Genomic DNA, 19,375 nt, shown 5'->3' with positions numbered 1-19,375 from the left:
AGTCTGCGCGCACCGAACCACCCCTCCCGCCCCAACCAAGAAAGAAGCCGAGGCAGGGCCGATTCCCTAAATAGACCAACAAGACACGTTGTTTATTAGGGTCAGCAGCAAATGGAGATGCGTCCCCCGCGCAGGGGGATGGAGGCAGTTTTCCATCTTCCTTCCAAAGGCGGCCTGGGCTTGGTGATGCCAGTCTAGGTCCTAGGCGTCACGATTTTGAACAATTTTTCCCGTGTCCCGCAGCGTTTTTTAAAAGTCCCAATTTTTGGAAAGAATGAACGACAAGCTAGGGTACAGTTTTCGGCTGCCATGTGGCTATTTCACCAGGATATGAGTTTTATCAACGGTGTCCTGCTGGTGTCCCGCTTGACCAATGTTAAAATCTGGTCACCTTGGCTAGGAAGCACAACTCCCAGGCAGGGCTCCGCTAGATCCATGTTCTTTAGGTCACTAGGGAGACCCATGGGTTCATGAAGCCTTGGCTTTTCGGCGCTGGGTCGCCCACAGCAGAATAGAGATGGATAGCGTGGTGGATCCCAGAATCCCGAAGAACACAATTAGTGAGAAGGAGCCCTGCGAATTAACCATCTCATTGAGCATTACCCTTTATCAGCTAGTTCTTCCCTAGTCCACCTCATTTGGAGCAAATCTAGACCACTGACCCTCTGTAAAGCTATCTGCAAGAGCCTCACCGAGGTTCCCACTCTATGCATCCCTCTCCTACCTGAGGCCTGCTTCCTCACCTGGCGCATGCACTTGTAGCCGTGAAAGCCATCAGCACAAAGGCACTTCCAGAGCCCAGGCCCATCCGACGCACACAGTCCATTCTCAGGACACATTTCTGGGAGCCAGAGAGAAACAGAGAGGATCAGTGGGTTTCATCAGATAGATTTCTTAAACAGCTGCTTCAACTTAGGTTCCCCCATCCTTTGTAGGTCAGATAGGCAGAACAGAACAATCATTTTTCCCCCAAGAAAGGTGCTCAGAACTCTCAGCACCTTCACTGCTTTTTGTCCGATTTCACGTGGAGAATACAGGGAGGAAGGCAGTTCCCAGGAAGGTAAAGGTGAGAAGGCACACCTGGGTCACCAGTGCTATTGCACAGGTTCCTCTGTCCTTGGCAGGCTTGCTTGTCTACGTAAGTGGTGATTGTACTCCAGGCACCAATATCTCCAGGGCAGTTGACATCTTTCGGCAGTAACCTGAAGGCAGTACAAGTTGTAATATACTCAACACAATGTTGCTGAGCTCCCAGCAGTTCCCCACCCTCTTTACTTACAGAGTCTGGAGCTGAGTGAAGCCACGGAAGGCATTAGCCAAGTCATTCTTGAGGGGGTTTGCTTGCAGGTCTCTGTGAAGCACAGGGTTAGTATTCTCCTCCCCTAGTCATCCTCCTAGTCTGGTAATACGGCCCCACCCAGAGCAAATTTAGACATCACTATTCATCTATCTTTTTAGGAATCCATCCCAAAGATTTTCCCACCAACCCTTTGCCACATTCATATTTGGGGGGAATGAAACAAATAGGGCTGCAGTTCCAAACCACCCACCGCTCCGTGGGAGAGGGATGAGGCTTTCTACTCCCATAGAGTTAGTTCCAGTCTCGGAAAGCCGCAGGGCCCGTTCGACTCTGTCCTACTCTGCTGAGTCAGAATTTATGGCAATATGCTTGTTGTTGTGACCACTTACATGATGATAGCAGTATATGCCTGATGAAAGTTTGGACCAGGGTCCTTCAGAGAACAATTCTGGAGATCCAGCCTGAGGAAACACAAGTAACCTCTGTAAGGAAATGTCTTCCGTATATATGACAAGGTTTGTCTTTAATACCCAACTCCCATGATGATGGCAACAAATGTACAAATGTGTTTGACACAATGGATGGATGGATTGTGAGAAATAAAATGATTTAAAAAAAACAATACCCAACTCCCTTCTAGGTTTGTGGATTCATTGACCACAGCTGTGCTAGAATCACATACTAGGTGCTGTGGTTTGTTTTAACCCTGCATTGTCCAACAGTGTTATCACTTGCTACATCTAGCTATTTATTTTTATCATTTTATTAGGGGCTCATACAACTCTTTTCACAATCCATACACACATCATTTGTGTCCAGCACATTCGTACATATGTTGCCATCATCTTCAAAACACCTGCTTTCTACTTGAGCCCTTGGTATCAGCTCATTTTTCCCCTCCCTCCCCCTCCCCCTTAATAATTTAAAGATAATTATTATTTTAGCATATTGTTTATTTATTCTTATTACATGTATGAACTACAACAATTTTACATTTAATTAGTGAAAACTGGTCATTGCAGAATGTCCCTTCTTTAGACATAAATTCTGCAAATCAGCAGTTGTTATTTTCCAGTTATTTTACTAGACAGTCATCTTAAATTTGAAGATGCTTGGAGTGCCAACCATTTCCTGCATTTCATACAGAAATTCAGATTTGACTTAGCACCAGCATTTAGAAAACCAGACGCTGGGAAAGAACTCAACCTGGGAACACATGCATGGTCTTAGAATTAAAACTAAATTAGGAATCCTGTCTCTCATTTGCACTGGCCACACTTGAAGTGCTAGGTACACACTCACATGTAGTTGGCAGCTGCTGCATTGGGTAGTGCAGGTATGAACACTGCCATCTTTGCACCAAGTTCTGGTTGGATGTTAATGTTCTCCTAAATAAAGGAGCCCTGGCAGTACTGTTAGGGAAGCGTTGGACTGCAAACCACAAGGTCAGTGAGTCAAACCTACCAGCTGCTCCTCAGGAGAAATGTGAGGCTGTCTGCTCCTGTAGAGATAGAGCCTCAAAAACCCCACAGAGGGTTGCTATGAATCCGAATCGACTTGATAGCAATGAGCTCTCCCAAGTACTATGCCCTATCAGTTCACTCCTGCCCATTCATTGCAAGAAAGTTGGTCCTGGTCTGGATTTAGTAGCTCACATATTATAACATTATGATTCCCAGATCCATGAAGGCCTTTCAACTGGGAGACGCTGTGGGAGAGAAGCAAGGAACATGCTCCAGGCATATTTCCTACTGTGGGCTGGACATTCAGGGCCATGCCACATGATTTCTTTTATGAATATATAGATTAAATCAAGTTACTATATATATATGAAAACATGTAACTCATCATCTCTGCCTTGAAGTAGATTACAATTTAGTAGGGAAACATGAAAAGAAATCACCAAAAAGAAAAACAATATAAATATCAAGGTGCGGTATGAAAAAGACAACAGACCAGCATATAAAGGTGAGCGGTGAATCAATGAACTATGATCCTGGGATTGTGGAGGGGGGCGCATTCACAGAAGATGGGGACATTCAAGGATGGGGATGTCCTAAATTGGTGAAAGCAGTCCCAAGTACGGAGGAGAAAGGCCTTCCAAAACAACAAAAAGACTCAGTGCCTTTGAGTAGGCAACTCTGGCTGCAGCCAAACCCTGATCATGGAGCTTGATTCGACAAATAACTAGAATTAGTATTGGAAAGGTGGATATGGGACCAGTCTGTGGTAGACAGTTCATGCTGAATTCATGATGTGAACTTTCTCCCACCAGCAAAACAGTAATACACATAGCACAGAAGTTGGAAGTATATACCTGGAGCTTCAAGAGGTGTCAAAAGATGCTAAGAGATTTCATTTGGGGAACTAAATAGGTGGACTCTCAAAGAATGTACAGGGAGACGAGTAGAGGGCCAAGGAATGAATCTGAGGGATTAAGAAAAACAGTGGCCAGTGAGAGGAACATGGCTCAAAGACAAGCGTGAAGGGCTCAGAAAAAAAGATAATCTTACGTGTCTCATGGAGGATATGGGGAGAGTTTCACGGAGACACACAGTGAGTAACAGACTTGATCGTAAGCAAAAGAGCAAACCTCTTTTTAAAAGGAAGGCCTAATAGAGCTTATTATGTTTTTAAAGGCAAAAATTATGATTTTTATGCAGCTTCAACCAGAAATAATTTCAGGATTATTCCCTGGCCAAAAACGATATACAGATTTAAAAGTCTGAGAATGAATCACGGTCTAGAGGGTGCCAAATAGGCATCAATATTTACACCAAAAGTCTATCAAGCATTTTCCATGACAGTCTGTCTGAGAAACCCTTTTTTCCCCCTCCTGTATCCAGGGATGTCTTCTCCTCTCTCACCCCAAGATGGTGCCCTTCTGATTCAGGCAGCAGCGGGCGTGCAGTATCAGCTTCGGTGTCTGCGTACAAAAAAGAGCCACTTGCGACAAATTCCGCGCAGTCCCTGCACACTGGCTGCATATCTGCAGAAGAGAGAAACCTATTACAACCCAAGAGAGACAAACCAAGAAAAGCACGGACATTAAGAATTAACTACAGAAATAAAACAACAACTACCAGCCCACCTCTCCGGGATTCTTATAAATGAGGACAGGGAACTAACTCGGGTCCTGCCCTTGATCAGGTTAGACTGGGTCATAGGTGCCTTTCTTTGCTTAGGGCCAAACCGGCTCAACTGAGACTATCAGTACCCGGCCCTCGTCTTTAAAGATCGCGCTGTTCGAAGATGACTTATTACGCCCTCTCCGGCGATTTCTCAACCCGCCAGCTCCAGTTTGGTCTGGTATAAAGGGACAAGGTACACGAGGAACTCATCAAACATTACAGAAAGCACAGTCCTGCTGCGGCACGAAGCGCGACCTTCATGCGTGGACAGTAAAGGAGGAAGAACCCGGAGACGCCTCTGCTAAGAACAGCGTCCAGCGCTCCAGAGCGGAGGAGCGAGACGATCGAAATCTCAAAGGTCTCGCAAGGTAGGAGGTTCGGGGTCGCCGGGAGGCCGGCGCGTGGGAGGCCCCGCAGCTCGCGGGGAGGCCTCCGGGGCGAAGTCGGAGCGGCCGGCCGGCCGGCTGCGGAGGGCGGGGTGAGGGTGTGAGGGCGCGAACCCTCGGCTTCCCAACTTGTCTACTTCGGCGCGACCGACAACTTGCTTCTGTACCTCGGGTTGCGCCAGAGCCCTATCCACGCCCAGAGCAAGGAGCAGGGCAACACAAGGCACCACGCTCGGACGAGAGCCGGGCTCGCGGCGCGCCATTTTCCACGGAGCCGTCTTCTCCGAGGCTCGAGGAGCCTGCGCGCGATGGCCCCGCCCCCTTGCGCGACATGACCCCCGCCCCCTTGCGCGACATGGGCCCGCCCCTGCCCCGCCTCTAGGGCGTGGCCAGTAGGCCCGAGGCGGGCTGGCGCGCTCCTCCGCGGGCGGAGGTCGGTCCTCTGCTCCGAGCGCCCCCAGTCTTCCTTCTGGGGGGACCCCGCCTCCTTTTCCCTCCCCAGTAGAGCCTCCGTTCCTTCCCACCGCACCGCTCGGCTCCTCTGGGCCGACCGCCGGCTCCCACAGCCCGGCGTTTCCTGCGCGTGGACGCCGAGGTCGTGTGTCCGCCGAGACTCGGGGACACGCCGTACGCCCTGAGTAAACATGGCGGCTGGGGCGGGCAGGGGGCGGGGCCCGGTGTCACCCGGCGCTCACCAGTCGCTGGCCGGACCCGGGCGACGGCCCGACCCACGTGTGGAGCCGAGGCCGCAGGTGGGCTGTGGAGTGCGGCCTGAGGGGGCGGGGCTCGCGGGGCGGGGCGTGGGCATGGGGCGGCTCTCGGAAAGCCCGCGAGCTTGGTGGTCTCCGTCCCTCGTGCGTGGAGAGCGGGAGCGGAGGCTGGAAGAGGGAGTAAGGGTGATTGCTGGAGGAGCGCGGAAGGAAGGGGGAGCCCAGGCTGGAAGAGGCGAGCCCGAGGACGCTCGGGGCACCCAGTCCCCTTCACCTCGGTCCCGGGACACCGCGCCGAGTCTGACGCTCCGGCGGGGAGGCGGCGGCGGCGTGCTAAGTCCCTTGTCCTTGTCTTCCCAGGGAGAGTGAGCCAAGTCCCCGTGCCGCTAAGAATGAGAGGACCTTAGCCCCGGCTGAGCCACGGAGGTAAGAGCCGCCGGCGATCGCGACACTAGGATGCCCCCGCCGCCAGGCCGGTCCCGTTGTGGGTTGGAGAGCGGACTAAGGCTCATCTTGAGCATCTCTCAGCATCGCTGGCCCCTCGGTGTCCTCCCGGCTATCACGCACCTCCTCGAAGGAGCTTTAATCTGCTTTTTTTAATGGTATAACCCCCCCAAAAAAAAACCTTTTTATTGGGAGGTAATTCAGCTATCATTCCGAAGTTTATTCACATCAAGCAGTATTGTACAAGTGCCACGGCAATGAGTTTCAGAACATTCACTGCCTTCTTGAAATCCTTGATAGCATCTCCCGTGCCCCCCTCCCCCTCCCCAGCGGTACCCCTCAGGACCCCTTGTTCTACTTGCTGCCTGCACAGGTCCATCAGCCCTAGGTGAAGGATCTTCCTAAGTCATTGATACTTTACTGTGGTGGTTCTCAACCTTCGGGTCGCGACCCTTCTGGGGGGGGCGTCGAACAACCCTTTCACAGGGGGTCCCCTGATTCGTAACAGTAGTAAAATGACAGTGATGAAGTAGCAACGAAAATAACTTTATGGTTGGGGGTTACCACCACATGAGGAACTGTATGAAAGGGTCACTGCTTTAGGAAGGTTAGAACCACTGCTTTACTGGCCTTTGATGACAACAGGCCCTTCAGAGCTTGAGGCATTCTAGGAAACTTGCCCTTGACCCCTTTCTTTCTCTTTTGTATGAGTCAAAAACAATCCAGGGCAGAGTAGAGTGTGACTAAGGTCAGGGGTGGGGAACAGGGGAACTGGGGAAAATGTGTGTTTCAAAAAGGACACCTTCCATCCCTCCCCCGTCAGTTACAGCCTGCTGTGTGTGCCTTCGTGTATTAGGATTTTGGTGAAACTCAGTTCAGGCTTTGTTCTCTCTCAGAAAGCTGTGAGCCTTGGGGCTTCTTGGATTAGTGGAGGGTGTATGGGAAACCACTGCCTTGTTCCTAGAATCCTGGCTACCAGATCAAGCTTTCCTTCTCTTTCCTGGTGCTCTTCTTACTGAGTCACTCGGAAGGAGGGCCTCTCTAACGCATGTAAATCATTTCTCGCGGGAAGCCTTACCAGTGACCTCAGCTGTAGAAGGTCTCCATTTCTGGCCATTGTGCACTCAGGTTCCAGGGGGCGGACCTTGCTTCTCTTTCTGAACTGCCTGCCATTTCCATAGGACTAACCCTTGTTTGTAAATAGCAGCCCAGGTCTCTTAGGTCCTGTCCTCTATCATAGCACAGCAGTAAAACTTTTACCATAGAGGAGTGAGGAAACTCATGCCATTGTATTGCTCAAAGGCCAACAGTGTGTTGGCATTGAAACATTGTGGCATTGTGGAAACATTTTTCTGGGGAACCAACAGTCTGTCACTGAAGATGTGACCCCAAGAATCTGCAGGTTCAGGGTTCAGATTTGATCTGTGTGAGGCCATATCTTCTGGCCAAGAACACAATGTGAGAGGTGGAAGGTCAGGTTTGTTTTTGCTTTGGTCCGTGACTGTCTGACTACAATGAACACCCACCCTGCTGCTGCTGTCTTGACTAGGAGTAGTGAGGGCAGGGTCTCTGTTATGTGCAGAGAGCACTCCTCCTTTCTTTCTCTTTTGTTTTATATCCTGCTTGCAACCTTGAGCCAATCATGTAACCTTTCTCAGCGATAGTTTCCTTATGAGTAGTGTTTGTGAGAAGTGCTTGACCTGAACCATAGTGTTTTGAAAATGCTATTATCATCACTGTTTATAAAACACTTAGCACTTTGCTGGGTTGTATAGCACTCTTTAAAAATGTGAGTTGTCACTGTATCAGACTGTCTTATGTATGGGGTAACAAATTGGCTAATGGGGAAGAATGGGAGTTCTAGAACACTTCATTGTACTCATGCAGAACCTGTATATAGGCCAAGGGGCAGTTAGTTGTTCAACCAGAACAAGGGACTAGTTTTAGATCAGGAAAGGTGTGCTCCGAGATTGTATCCTTTCATCTTACTTATTCAGTCTGTGTACAAGCAAATGATCTAACATGCTGGACAATAATGAAGGAAGAACGTGGATCCTAAATTGCTATCCATTGGGCCTTTGGAACTAAAGCAGTTGAAAACTTAAAAAAAAAAAAAAAAAAGCAGAACATGTCATCAGGATTGAAGAAAGGCTTTATACAGTAAAAAAGAACTTACTGAGAGCAAAGAGGACTTACTGAAGATCAAAGACTACAACCTTCACTGTGGATGACACCTCATAGAGAAAACAAAAATCCTCACCACTGGACCAATAAACAGCCTTATGGTCAGTGGAGAAAAGGGGAAAGGTGTCAGGGGTTTTGTTTTTCTTGGATACAAAGTCAACACCCAGGACAGCAGTAGTTAAGAAATGAACTGACTGCACTGGGTAAATCTGCATGAGAACACTTTCAAGATGTTTGTTTACTGAAGAAAAGTACAGATATTTGCGTGCCTGGGACAAAAAAGCGAATTTAAAATATATATGTATGTTCAAAGACTCAGGTGTGCCGATCCCAGGCTGTGGTGTTTTCATTGGATTCATTACTATGCAGAAGCTGCCGGTGAGTAGGGATACGTGTGAAGAATGGTATTGGGAAGAATACTGAATACGCCGTGGACTGCCAGAAGAAAGAGCAACTCTGTCTGGGAAGAAGGCCGGCCAGAACGCTCCTAGAAGTAGAGGGCACGACTTTGGACATGACATCAGGAGGGACCTGTCCCTGGAGAAGGACCCTCCTACTTGCTAAAGTTGAGGGTTAGCATAAAGGAGAGAAAAACAAGGCAGAGTGGCGCAGTGATTACAGCAGACATGGCCTCAAGCCTAGGAACAGTATTTGTGGGGATGGTGTAGGGCCAGGCAGTGGTTTATTCTATCATGTCGATAGAAGTTGGAACTGACTTGACAATGCCTGGCAACTACAAATAGGTGGCATTTCCTGATCTTCTCCTCGCACCCCCTTTTCCCTGCTCCCTACCAATAAGTAGCCCTGACTATTGCATATGAAAGACATCATGGTATCAGTAGAAAGCAGGATAGACGGGGAACCATTAGTCCTAGTTTCTGATTTAGCTCCTGTAGTAGTTGGTTGTGTTTTTAGAACACTTGAATTGTTTAAGACTCACTTCCTTTACCTTTCAATAGAGAATATGATAGTAATCACCGAAGAGTTCTTTAAATTTTGAACTGTATTAATTCTGTCCTGTTCTGAGGGTCAAGGTGTGTTCTTTGAACCTGAGTATCTCTTGAATAGGAGTCAGAAAACTGTTCTGATTCCTTCCAGCTCCTCTTCCAACTCAAGCATAGAGCCAGCCAATTGTAACTTAGGGCAAAAGCCTAATCCTTCCAGGAATGCTGCCAAAGGCAAGCTCTCTGCGCCCCGGTTTGGAGCCTCTAAGACTGAGCAGGGGTGGGCCCATAGGGTCTTTGCCCCATGATAGGGCCATTTGGACCACAGGGATTGGTTTCCTGAGAGGACCAATACAAGGCTCTGCTGAGTTTCATCCCACCCCCACCTCTAGTCTCACCTCAGCTACAGACAGAGCCAGATGCCCAGCCGCTGCCCAGCTCCAAACACAGTTCGCGGGCAACTCTGCTTCAGAACTGAAATTGCTTTTCTAGGTAGGTACTTGCTCACTGTGGGATAGAACCACTTTTCCCCCCATGGGTTTGCTTTGGCCAAAATGACCCTGTGACCCTGCCTCGCTTCTGGTAACACTGTTTGGCAAGCATTAAACTGCTAACTGCAAGATTGGTGGTTCAAACCCACCACAGCTCTGTGGTCGAACATTCAGGCTCTCCCCTTCCATAAAGATTGCCAGCTATGTCGACCCTAGATGGATACAGCTAGCCAATTGTAATATATATATATATATATATGTTTAGTCAGAATGGATTTGATCGGAGTGAGCGTGTCAGTAAGAAAATATTGTTACTCCATAGCAGTGGGTATTCTAGATCGACCATGAACTCCGGTGAGTAACAGGTTGAGGGTGGAGAGGTGGGTGGCAGGCTTAACTGGTGGTCCTGAGAGCATGGAGGGGTTGACCTGGGGGTGCCAGAAATGACGTTTGTGGCTCTCAGAGAAATAGCCTGACTTGTGCTTAACGCTTTGGGATGCGATCTTCAAGGCTGCCAGTTTGAAACCACCAGGCACTCGGGAGAAAGGCAGGGCTTTCTACTCCTGGAACAGTTACAGGCTCAGAAACTCAAAAGGGGCGGTTCCGCCTGTCCTGTCGGTCATTGTGAGTCAGTATCTCAGCACTGAGAAGAGGTGGCGTTAGGAAGGGTGACACAAGTTAGAAGGTGTGGGCTGAGGTCGGGGTGATGGGGGAAGAGCCACATGTTCCTCTCTGTATCTTCACACACCACCCCTATCCCCCGCTGGGCTGTGGCGCCAGGCTGGGCTCTCGGCTCCGTGAATTGTGGTCACTGGGTTTGTGCCTATGAGTGGGGGCAGGTAACTGTTCTGAGAAGAAACTTAATACAAAGTTTTGATTTTCCTTTATTCCTGGCCTGGAGAGTGGAGCAGGTTCACAGTTCTGCACACTCAAAGTTTGGGCCACATCTTTGTCTCCTGGCTCACTGCACTGCTTCCCTTGCACCGTCCTCTCTGAGGGCAGCCCCACCAGAATGCCAGGCTTTCCAGAGTCCCTCCCCAGTGACTAATGCTCATCTGCTGGGGGTGGGGCAGAAGGCCCAAGGGTGGGTGGCCATACAGGTAAGACAGACCTGATGAAGAGCTGGTTCCTCCGCAGCTCGTCCTGGACAATGTGATTTGGTCAAAGAGGAAAACTGTGAGACTGACTGGGATCCACGCTGTAGTCACCGCCTGACCCTCCCCAGCCAGGAGGCAGCACATGACTGCTGGTCCAGGACACAGTGTGGACATGATGGGGGCAACGAGCACCTCAGCCCCTCTTGAGCTAACCTCAAAGCCAGGCGTGGCCACCTCCACCTTCTCCGTTGTGGATTATGTGGTGTTCGCCCTGCTGCTGCTGCTCTCCCTTGCCATTGGGCTCTACCATGCCTACCGTGGCTGGGGCCGCCAAACCATTGGTCAGCTGCTGATGGCCGACCGCAAGATGGGCTGCTTTCCCGTGGCACTGTCCCTGCTGGCCACTTTCCAGTCCGCTGTGGCTATCCTAGGAGTCCCATCGGAAATCTACACATTTGGGACCCAGTATTGGTTCCTGGGCTGCTCCTATTTCCTGGGGCTGCTGATCCCTGCCCACATCTTCATCCCGGTCTTCTACCGGCTGCATCTGACCAGTGCCTATGAGGTGAGTGTGGGGAGCGAGGAGCCTGGGCTTGCCTGGGCCTGGGATGAAGAGTAGGAGCAGGGTGCGTAAGATGAGGCCAGAACCAAGGTGGTGTGGCTACGGGTTCTTTCTGGTGAGGTTGAGGTGGGTGTGTTGTGCCGGGGGGAGGTGGGGAAGTCCAGGGTGCTGAAGAGTAGGAAATTCCCTTGTGTTCCCGGTTATCTTTAGTGAAGTTGTGTGTGAGTTGTTGTAGGGTGGGGAGCAATGCTTTCTTTTTTTCCGGCCCAGTACCTGGAGCTCCGATTCAATAAAGCGGTGCGGATTTGTGGAACTGTGACCTTCATCTTTCAGATGGTAAGTGGAAGGAGCCTGGTAAAGGGGCCTGGATTTAGGCATGCAGGGCCAGGGGGAGTCTTCCCTGCTTTCACATGGGCAACACTGGACGTCTTGCCAGAGATCATTGTCCCTACAGCTCCCAGGTACAGCCTGCTGCCTGTTCTATCCCATCTAGCACAGGGCCTGGGGTGAAGTGAAGGCAAGCCTCAATTTGGGAGCAGGGGACGTGAGCTTAGATCAGATGAGGGGAAGCTGTAGGGATGTTGGAGCTAACGCTCTTTTTGTCTCTTCCCCGACCCCCATCCCCTCCCCCCCCCCCCATTTTCTTTTTCATGTTCAACAGGTGATCTACATGGGGGTTGTACTCTATGCACCGTCACTGGCCCTCAATGCAGGTGAGGAGTCACTGTCAGAGTAAACCAGCCTCTAACAACCAAGGGGTCCGTAGGCGCCATTGTACAGCTGTCATATATAAAGTCATAGGAGAGAGTAAAGGAGTCAGACACATTTATGGTAACATGTTCACCCCCGGGATGGCCATGATCCCAGCAGCCAAGTCGTCGCAGAGAGAGTGAATATATTTCCAATCACAGCATATGTACACTTCCGGGGACGTGCAAGCCCCCTGATAACATCACAACGGGAAGGGGTTGTGCAATAGGCAAACATCAGTCAGAGGGGGACAAGCTAGGGGCGTGCATGCAGTCAGAAGGGGAGGGACTAGGTACATGTGACAAGATGGGCAGACCCTTGATTCAAGATGGCAACCTGACCTTGGTTCTCCTTGAGTTGGCTTGACCTTGTCTCTGGACTCTCCTTCAGGGAAGCAATCCACTATCCTTATTGGCAGGGAGTGGGCCCTACTTAGGGCGGGACAGACTATACAGTCTGATTCCTCTAGATGGCTGGTACCCCCAGGGAGATAACCTCTAAGCAGCTGATGTTGGCCTCCAAGTGTACAGTCATTTACAATGTGTTGCAAGCAGCATCTTAGGCTTGGCATATATTTTGGGGAACAAGCTGGGGAAAACCATTTTGTACCCCACAAGTCACCACTTTGGCTTCTAGCCATGTTGGACTGGGAGAACTGCTCGGAGAGGGCCTCATCAGGGAGCCTATGCTGCGAAGAATGCAGCCTTGACCGGGGAGCTACCTCCCTGGGTGGGCCCTTGCACTGGTGTCTGCCAGAGAAGGAAGCAATCTTAAAGTTCACTGCACTTGAACACGTTACCTCGCCTCATTTGGTTAATCAACACCTTTTAGTAGTGCTCTGCAGACATCTTTTTTTCCATTGCAGTAAATGATTTATTTACGAGTTGTCTTCATGCTAAGGAGCCTTGGCGGCGTAGTGGGTGCACGTCGGGCTGCCGACTATAGAGCCAGGGGTTTAAAACCACTCGGTTCTGCAGGAGGAAGGTGCACGTTCTGCTTCCATAGAGGTTTACAGCCTCAGAAGCCCAGGGTAGTCCTCCTCGGTCCTGTAGGGTCAGTACGGGTCAGCGCTGACGTGGTGGCAGTGAGCTCTTGGTTTGGTCTTCATGCTTCCTTTCGAAGATAGGGATTCCTTGTCAGAACTTTAGGTCTCTTTCAGAGATAGGACCATGATTTCCATTTGCTTTCAGTGACCGGCTTTGATCTGTGGCTCTCGGTGCTGACCCTAGGCATAGTCTGTGCCTTCTACACTGCTCTGGTAAGGGTAGTCATACCAAGGGGGAGGGGAGAAGATGAAGTGAAAGAAGGGGGAGAGATGGGAGGAGGTAGAAGAAGAGGGGAACAGGGTGAGAAGACAGGACAGCATTCTAGGGGTGAGGTGAGATGGAAAAGCTGGGGGGTGGTAATCAGGGGGGGGTGTCAAGAAATTCACAGACATGGGATGAGAAGATGATGGATTTTCCATGAACTCATGGAAGTCCTGTCACACAGGACAGGGAACAGGATGACCTGGGTAGGGAAAGGTGGGATAGGAATGAGTGGTCTACCAGGCTCGCAGCAGTTGGGCACTGAGAAGGTGGCAGAGTGCCCTCACCCTCACTAGGAGGGTAGTAGGGTGCTGTCACTAGGGGACGGTTTAGGTATCACCTGAGCAGCGGTGCTATCTTCTCCCTGCAGGGTGGGCTGAAGGCCGTTATCTGGACAGATGTGTTCCAGACACTGGTCATGTTCCTAGGGCAGCTGGCAGTTATCATCGTGGGCTCAGCTAAGGTGGGCGGTCTGGGGCATGTGTGGGAGGTGGCTGCCCAGAACGGCCGCATCTCTGGCATCGAGTAAGTACCCTTCTTCCCTGTTGGGTTCTGCAGTGCCTGGGAGTCAAGCCCTGTTCTCAGGGCTGCAGAAAGCACGGGAGACACTGGCCCTGAGGGTGGGGCATGGGGAGGATCCCAGGTGGCCCAGGGTGGGACGGGGGTTGGAGATGTGGGACCACTGCCCCCAACTCACTGCCCTGCCCTGGGGTCCCCCAGCTCTGGAGCTGCCAATGTTGGCCCTCGCCCTGTGCCCCTGCTCCACTCTGCCCCCTGTGGCTAGGAGGGCGGAGAGGGCTGGGGTGCCCTCTGCAAGCTGGGAGCGTGGCACAGTGCTCAGTCGCATCTGTTGCAGGCTGGATCCAGACCCTTTCGTACGGCACACCTTCTGGACGCTGGCCTTTGGGGGCGTGTTCATGATGCTCTCCTTGTATGGGGTGAACCAGGCCCAGGTGCAGCGCTACCTCAGCTCCCGCACGGAGAGGGCAGCTGTGCTGTGAGTGCAGGGCCAGGGCGGTGGGGCCAAGGGACAGAATACATCCCACTCATGGGGGTCCACCCATGAGTCCTTCTCTGGAAGTGTTGGGGGTGTCTGCTTGGCCCTCCCGCCCCCTCAGCACTGGCCTTTCCTGCAGCTCCTGCTACGCCGTGTTCCCCTGCCAGCAGGTGGTCCTATGCATGGGCTGCCTCATTGGCCTGGTCATGTACGCCTATTACCAGGAATATCCCAAGAGTGCCCAGCAGGCCCAAGCAGCCCCCGATCAGGTGAGAAGGCTCCCAGGTCCCCTCCTGTGTTCATGAGGGGCCAGTCTTGGCCCCAGGGGGAGTGGCACAGTGGCTGCAGAAAGAACTGCCCTGGCTAAGAGGCGGCTCTAAGTCCTTTCCTGTTCTGAGATTCAAGAACACCAGCCAGCCGCGGGCATGCTCCCAGCCCCAGCATCACCAAGTCAAAGCTCTGCACTTGCACTGGGGGTGGGGACCTGCCTGCAGGCAGTAACTGCCCCCTCTCAGCAGCTCTGCTGGGAGCTCTCACACACCAGGGATCATTCAGCAGCCTGGTTTCACAGAGCAAACAGGCCCTCCAGAAAGTGGGAGTGACTAGCATGCTCATTCCATACTACCTGTCCGGCTGAGCCAGGATATGGTTGTGAACTGCTGCCTTTTCTCCCAGAGTCCGCTTCCCTTCCACTGCCTGGGCCTCGGTTGGGTCAACAGATTCCCCTCAGTGGCGGCCACCCCATCCTGGCACCCTGAGGAGGGATTGATCCTCTCTGAGGAGGCCTGTGACCTCTGCTCTGTTGCAGTTTGTCCTGTACTTTGTGATGGATATCCTGAAGGGCCTGCCGGGGCTGCCCGGACTTTTTGTTGCCTGCCTCTTCAGTGGTTCGCTCAGGTACCCCGTCTGCCCTTACCTTCAGGCCTGTGAAAGGGATCCTGCTTGGTACCAGTGACATGGAGGGAGATGGGGAGTGGTGTGGGGAGGCAGGGTCCCTCTACATGTCTCATTGAACCCATCCTCTTGGAGAATGACAGGACAGACAGCTCATCTGTGGAAGACAGAGCCTAACCTTGCCCTAGGGATGCCCCCTTGTGGTCAGTTCATGACGTGCATAAATGAAGGCCCATCCCCTCTGTCACCTGAGGACAATTTTTGGTGCTGCACATGTCATCTCTCTCACCTGTAGGATGTTAATCCCTCCAAAGAAAACGCCTCTCTTAGCTGCCAGAGTCAAGCCAGCTTGCCACCCTTGTCTTTCCCACAGCACCATATCTTCAGCTTTTAATTCACTGGCTACAGTGACGATGGAAGACCTCATTCGACCCAGATTCCCTGAGTTCTCGGAAGCCCAGGCCACCCGGCTTTCCAAGATCATTGGTGAGGTTCTCATTCCCTTTGGTCTTGGTCTTCCTGAGCATCTGTTTACCACCAAATGCACCATGGCGACTAGCTTCAGCGTGGCTGCTTTGCTCTGGGCTCAAGCACTTGTCTGACAAAGAATCTCACAGCCTTTACCTCTCAGACCATTTTCTGAGACATCTGAGTCTCATCAGAGTAAGGACTGGAGTGGCTGAGAGCAGGGCCAGGAGGTCATTATGGAGGGAGGGGAGGCGTCCAGGGCAGGGGTGATAGAACCTCTGCTTCCAGAGCCAGAGGGGTAATGATTTGGCTGGGGATGGGATGCTCTATGCCTTTTTGGTTTACCGTGTGAAATTTGCTTGTGTTCTTCCTTCTCCTTCCCCCAGCCTTTTGCTACGGACTGTTTTGTCTGGGAATGGCCTATGTTTCCTCCCAAATGGGACCTGTGTTGCAGGTAATGACACTGGAGGAAAGACCAGCAGTTAGGAGAGGAAAGGCATGAACTAACATGGGCAGTTGAGGAAGATGCCTCTGGAGGGGAAGACAGGGCGCGGGCGGGTCTCAAATTCTCCCTGGATGGGCCAGCTGTGCTACTGAACAGGCGCTCAACTAATAAAAGCCTGAGTGTCATTCCTCCTGGACATTGTCCGTTCAGGGATCTAAGACCAGCTGTGCCTCCCGTCTGGGATCCTGAGCCCCAGTTCTCCTGGTGGAAGGACCAACAGAAGGATCTGAGGAGCTGTGCTCGCCACTGCTGGGCTGGGGGTCTCTGAGCCTGTGTGTTCTCCTCAGGCAGCAATCAGCATCTTTGGCATGGTCGGGGGGCCGCTGCTCGGACTCTTTTGTCTTGGGATGTTCTTTCCTTGTGCCAACCCCTTGGTGAGTGACCCATATGGCTCAGTGGCCCCATGGAGGGGGCAGGAGCAGGGGCATGGTACAGCAGGGTGCTCAGTGCGAGTGCTGGGAGCTGGGGTGGAAGTTTGGTGGTGGGGTGGTGGGTCAGCGGAGGGCTGACAGGAGACCCATTTCTGAGCAGGGAGCCATAGTGGGCCTGTTGGCGGGACTGCTCATGGCCTTCTGGATCGGCATCGGAAGCATCGTGACCAGCATGGGCTCTGGCGTGCCACCCTCGGCACCCAACAGCTCCAGCTTGTCCCTGCCCACCAATATGACCACCGTCACCATGGCTACACTGATACCCTTGACGACTGTTTCCAGGTGAGTGGGCTCATGCTCTTAGGGAGTCTTACCTGGGGGGGTGGGGGGGGGTGGGATTGCACAGGGACCCAGCCAGCAGATGGGCCACTAGAGGCATCAAGGAGGTGTTGGGACCAGGGCTCTGGGTGCCTGGAGGTAGGAAGAGTGGGGTACCTGAAGAAGACTCCGTCCAGAGTGTTCATGATCCCCGCCCCTCTGTCTCCCCAGGCCCACAGGGCTCCAGCGGCTCTATAAGTTGTCCTACCTATGGTACAGCGCCCACAACTCCACCACAGTCATCGTGGTGGGCCTGCTTGTCAGTCTGCTCACCGGTGAGGCTGGGGGATGTGGTCCGAGGCAAGGGTAGAGGGGAACGGGAGTCTGGGAGGCCCTGCCCTCCAGCCTCAGGGTGTCTGCAGCAGTGAAGATTGTAGGCTGGCATCCAGGAGGTGGGCTGGGTTCAGAACCGTGGAACCTGGAGGCAGAGGGCTCCATGTAGGAGTCTCACAAGCACCTTTGCCTTTAGGGGGCATGCGGGGTCGGACCCTGAACCCTGGAACCATTTACCCTGTGTGGCCAAAGCTCCTTGCTCTACTGCCCTTGTCCTGCCAGAAGCGACTGTCCTGCAAAAGCTATAGCCAGGTAGTGCGTGTGCTGTCCATGTCACCCTCCCCCATTCCTTTCTCCACAGTCCCTGCCTGCCTGAGCCTGGAAACCCCTGCAGCTGCCCCAGCTTCCTCCACGGGAGCTCTGGCTGACCGCCCTTCCACCCCATAGCCTTGCTGTCCCCCTGCTTGTGTTTGCCTCTCCCCTTGGCTCCCTTCCTCTGCCTGCTGATTTCCCAGCTAGCAGGGATTCCTGCAGTCTTGGCTCCTTTTCTGTGGATGAGTTCCTTCACCCCACCCAAACCTTCCTCCTCGGGCTGTGTGTTCCCTAGGACTCCCCTGTGGGCAGCCCTGTGTGTCCAGAGAAGATGGGCAATGGAATGCTGTGGGGCAGCAGAAACCAGGAGGCCCTGGCTGTGCCGGAGGCAGGCTCCACCCACCAGGGCAGCAGCCCCACCTTCATCCTCCAAGAGACCTCACTGTGATTCATACTCGGTACCCAAGTCTCCACACTCATCAGACAGCCGAGTAGCTACCGAGACCCTTGACGTGTTCTGCATGGTGGTTAAAGGCTAGGAGGGCCCAGCCCATACCAAAGGGTCAGAAGGGGATGGAAGAAAGCCCTCCAAGAGGACCGTGCCTTCTGATTCCACATGGCCAAGCTCCTCTGAAGGGCAATGAGACAGCAGTTCAGGTTCTAACTGCCCTGGGATCTCCGCTGGCGAGACGAACCCCCTGTAGTACAACACCGCTAGCTGCCTGTGCCAGCTGTGGTCTCCCTGGCCGTCCCATCCAAGCACCGATTCCGCCCATCACACTGGGCTGCTGTCACTACTCTCAGGTTTTCTGGGACACCCTTGTCTGTCTCACCCTTCTCTGCCTACCTCCACTCTCGAGAGGGAAGAGTCTGGTGCCCGTGGGAGGCCTCTGGAATGGACCCTGGACAGATGTTCATCTCCTCTGTTTAAGGAAAGCTGGGAACTCCTCCATAACTACCCTTCCCTGGTGATCCAAGGCAACCAGCGCCATGCCACTCCGTGTCAGCTTGTCACCGGTGCTCGTTTCCTTTTGGAGTTTGTCCCCTCATATTTGTTCTTAGGGAATAAAAACTGCCACCAGGCCAGTCATCTGAGCTCTTGTACCGTCTCAGCTGCTCCTGTCTGATGAGCCTGTTCCCTCGGGAACAGGCGGCCTCCCTCTGCTGAGGTGGGGCCAGTGCAGCCTCACTGGTTCCAGGTCTCTCAGACCAGACATTCCCAGGGGTGTGGTTTTTAAGTTGCTCCTGATAGGACAGTTGAAGTAGACCCATGATCTTGGGAAGAACACTGCTAAGCTTTATTGCCCTGAAGCAGCTCTGGCCAAGCTCTCTGGTTCGAGGCAGGTATATGGGGTCAGCCTCGGTGGAGGTCTCAAGGGCCCCAGCCACAAGTTTGCTGCCTTCCCACAGCCCCACCTTGCAGGCCGAGCCATTCTGTTTCTCCTCTCCTATTCACCCCAACTGGCTGAGTCACCCCTCAGCCCCATTTCTCCGCTGCTCTGGCCTGTGGTGGGACAGCAGTCTTATCAATCATGCCAGCAACTAGACTCCAACCCACGTCAGCCCGCCTAGATCATTTCTTGAGAGTCCTGGCAGCGTAGTGTGTGTGATGAATGCACTGGGCTGCTAAGTTCAAGGTCAGCAGTTCAGAAATCACTAGCTACTATGAGGGAGAAAGATGAGGCTTTCTAATAGTCTTGTCAAAGCCCAAAGGGGCAGTTCTACATATCCTACGGGGTCACCGTTAGTTGCAATCTACTTGATGGCAAGTGAGTTTGAGTTTTTCAGTTTGAAGACCATTCCTATACTGGGCCTGAAACCAGTCTTGGATTTTTTCCTAATCCACAAGACTCGAATTCATGAAACTCCTT

General features: G+C 52.4%; 2 protein-coding genes and 1 pseudogene across 8 annotated transcripts; 1 reads left to right on the top strand and 2 right to left on the bottom strand.

Annotated features, from left to right (window-relative positions):
- Positions 1 to 71: 71 nt before the first annotated feature.
- ATRAID (all-trans retinoic acid induced differentiation factor) lies at positions 72 to 5,481 on the bottom strand. Of its 2 annotated transcripts, none has more exons than XM_075535856.1 (7): positions 5,347 to 5,481; positions 4,168 to 4,289; positions 1,690 to 1,761; positions 1,280 to 1,351; positions 1,081 to 1,202; positions 744 to 841; positions 72 to 573 (listed from the first exon to the last, which is right to left on the bottom strand). In XM_075535856.1, the coding sequence occupies exons 1-7, from the start codon at positions 5,461 to 5,463 to the stop codon at positions 469 to 471; spliced, it is 708 nt and encodes a 235-aa protein (XP_075391971.1). In that variant the 5' UTR covers positions 5,464 to 5,481; the 3' UTR covers positions 72 to 468. The 2 variants fall into 2 exon arrangements, with proteins under 2 accessions (XP_075391971.1, XP_075391973.1); XM_075535858.1 differs by lacking the exon at positions 5,347 to 5,481 and adding an exon at positions 4,985 to 5,130.
- LOC142431183 (small nucleolar RNA SNORA72) lies at positions 2,460 to 2,547 on the bottom strand (annotated as a pseudogene).
- On the top strand, positions 4,229 to 18,599 carry SLC5A6 (solute carrier family 5 member 6). 6 transcript variants are annotated; one of them, XM_075535852.1, is made up of 18 exons: positions 4,230 to 4,799; positions 5,888 to 5,953; positions 9,492 to 9,591; positions 10,728 to 11,252; positions 11,520 to 11,585; positions 11,911 to 11,962; positions 13,190 to 13,257; positions 13,677 to 13,831; positions 14,163 to 14,303; positions 14,443 to 14,572; positions 15,112 to 15,200; positions 15,571 to 15,683; positions 16,052 to 16,119; positions 16,458 to 16,544; positions 16,702 to 16,883; positions 17,091 to 17,194; positions 17,389 to 17,507; positions 17,800 to 18,599. In XM_075535852.1, exons 4-18 carry the CDS (start codon positions 10,830 to 10,832, stop codon positions 17,950 to 17,952), a joined length of 1,950 nt encoding a protein of 649 aa, XP_075391967.1. In that variant the 5' UTR covers positions 4,230 to 4,799; positions 5,888 to 5,953; positions 9,492 to 9,591; positions 10,728 to 10,829; the 3' UTR covers positions 17,953 to 18,599. The 6 variants fall into 6 exon arrangements, with proteins under 6 accessions (XP_075391970.1, XP_075391967.1, XP_075391965.1 ...); XM_075535853.1 differs by lacking the exon at positions 4,230 to 4,799 and adding an exon at positions 5,221 to 5,569; XM_075535850.1 differs by lacking the exon at positions 9,492 to 9,591.
- Positions 18,600 to 19,375: the final 776 nt, after the last annotated feature.

The sequence above is a fragment of the Tenrec ecaudatus genome, chromosome 17 (assembly GCF_050624435.1).
Source record: "Tenrec ecaudatus isolate mTenEca1 chromosome 17, mTenEca1.hap1, whole genome shotgun sequence".
Lineage (NCBI taxonomy): Eukaryota > Metazoa > Chordata > Mammalia > Afrosoricida > Tenrecidae > Tenrec > Tenrec ecaudatus.
The sequence above is the reverse complement of the archived record's forward strand: the minus strand, read 5'-3'. Positions and strand labels throughout refer to the sequence as shown.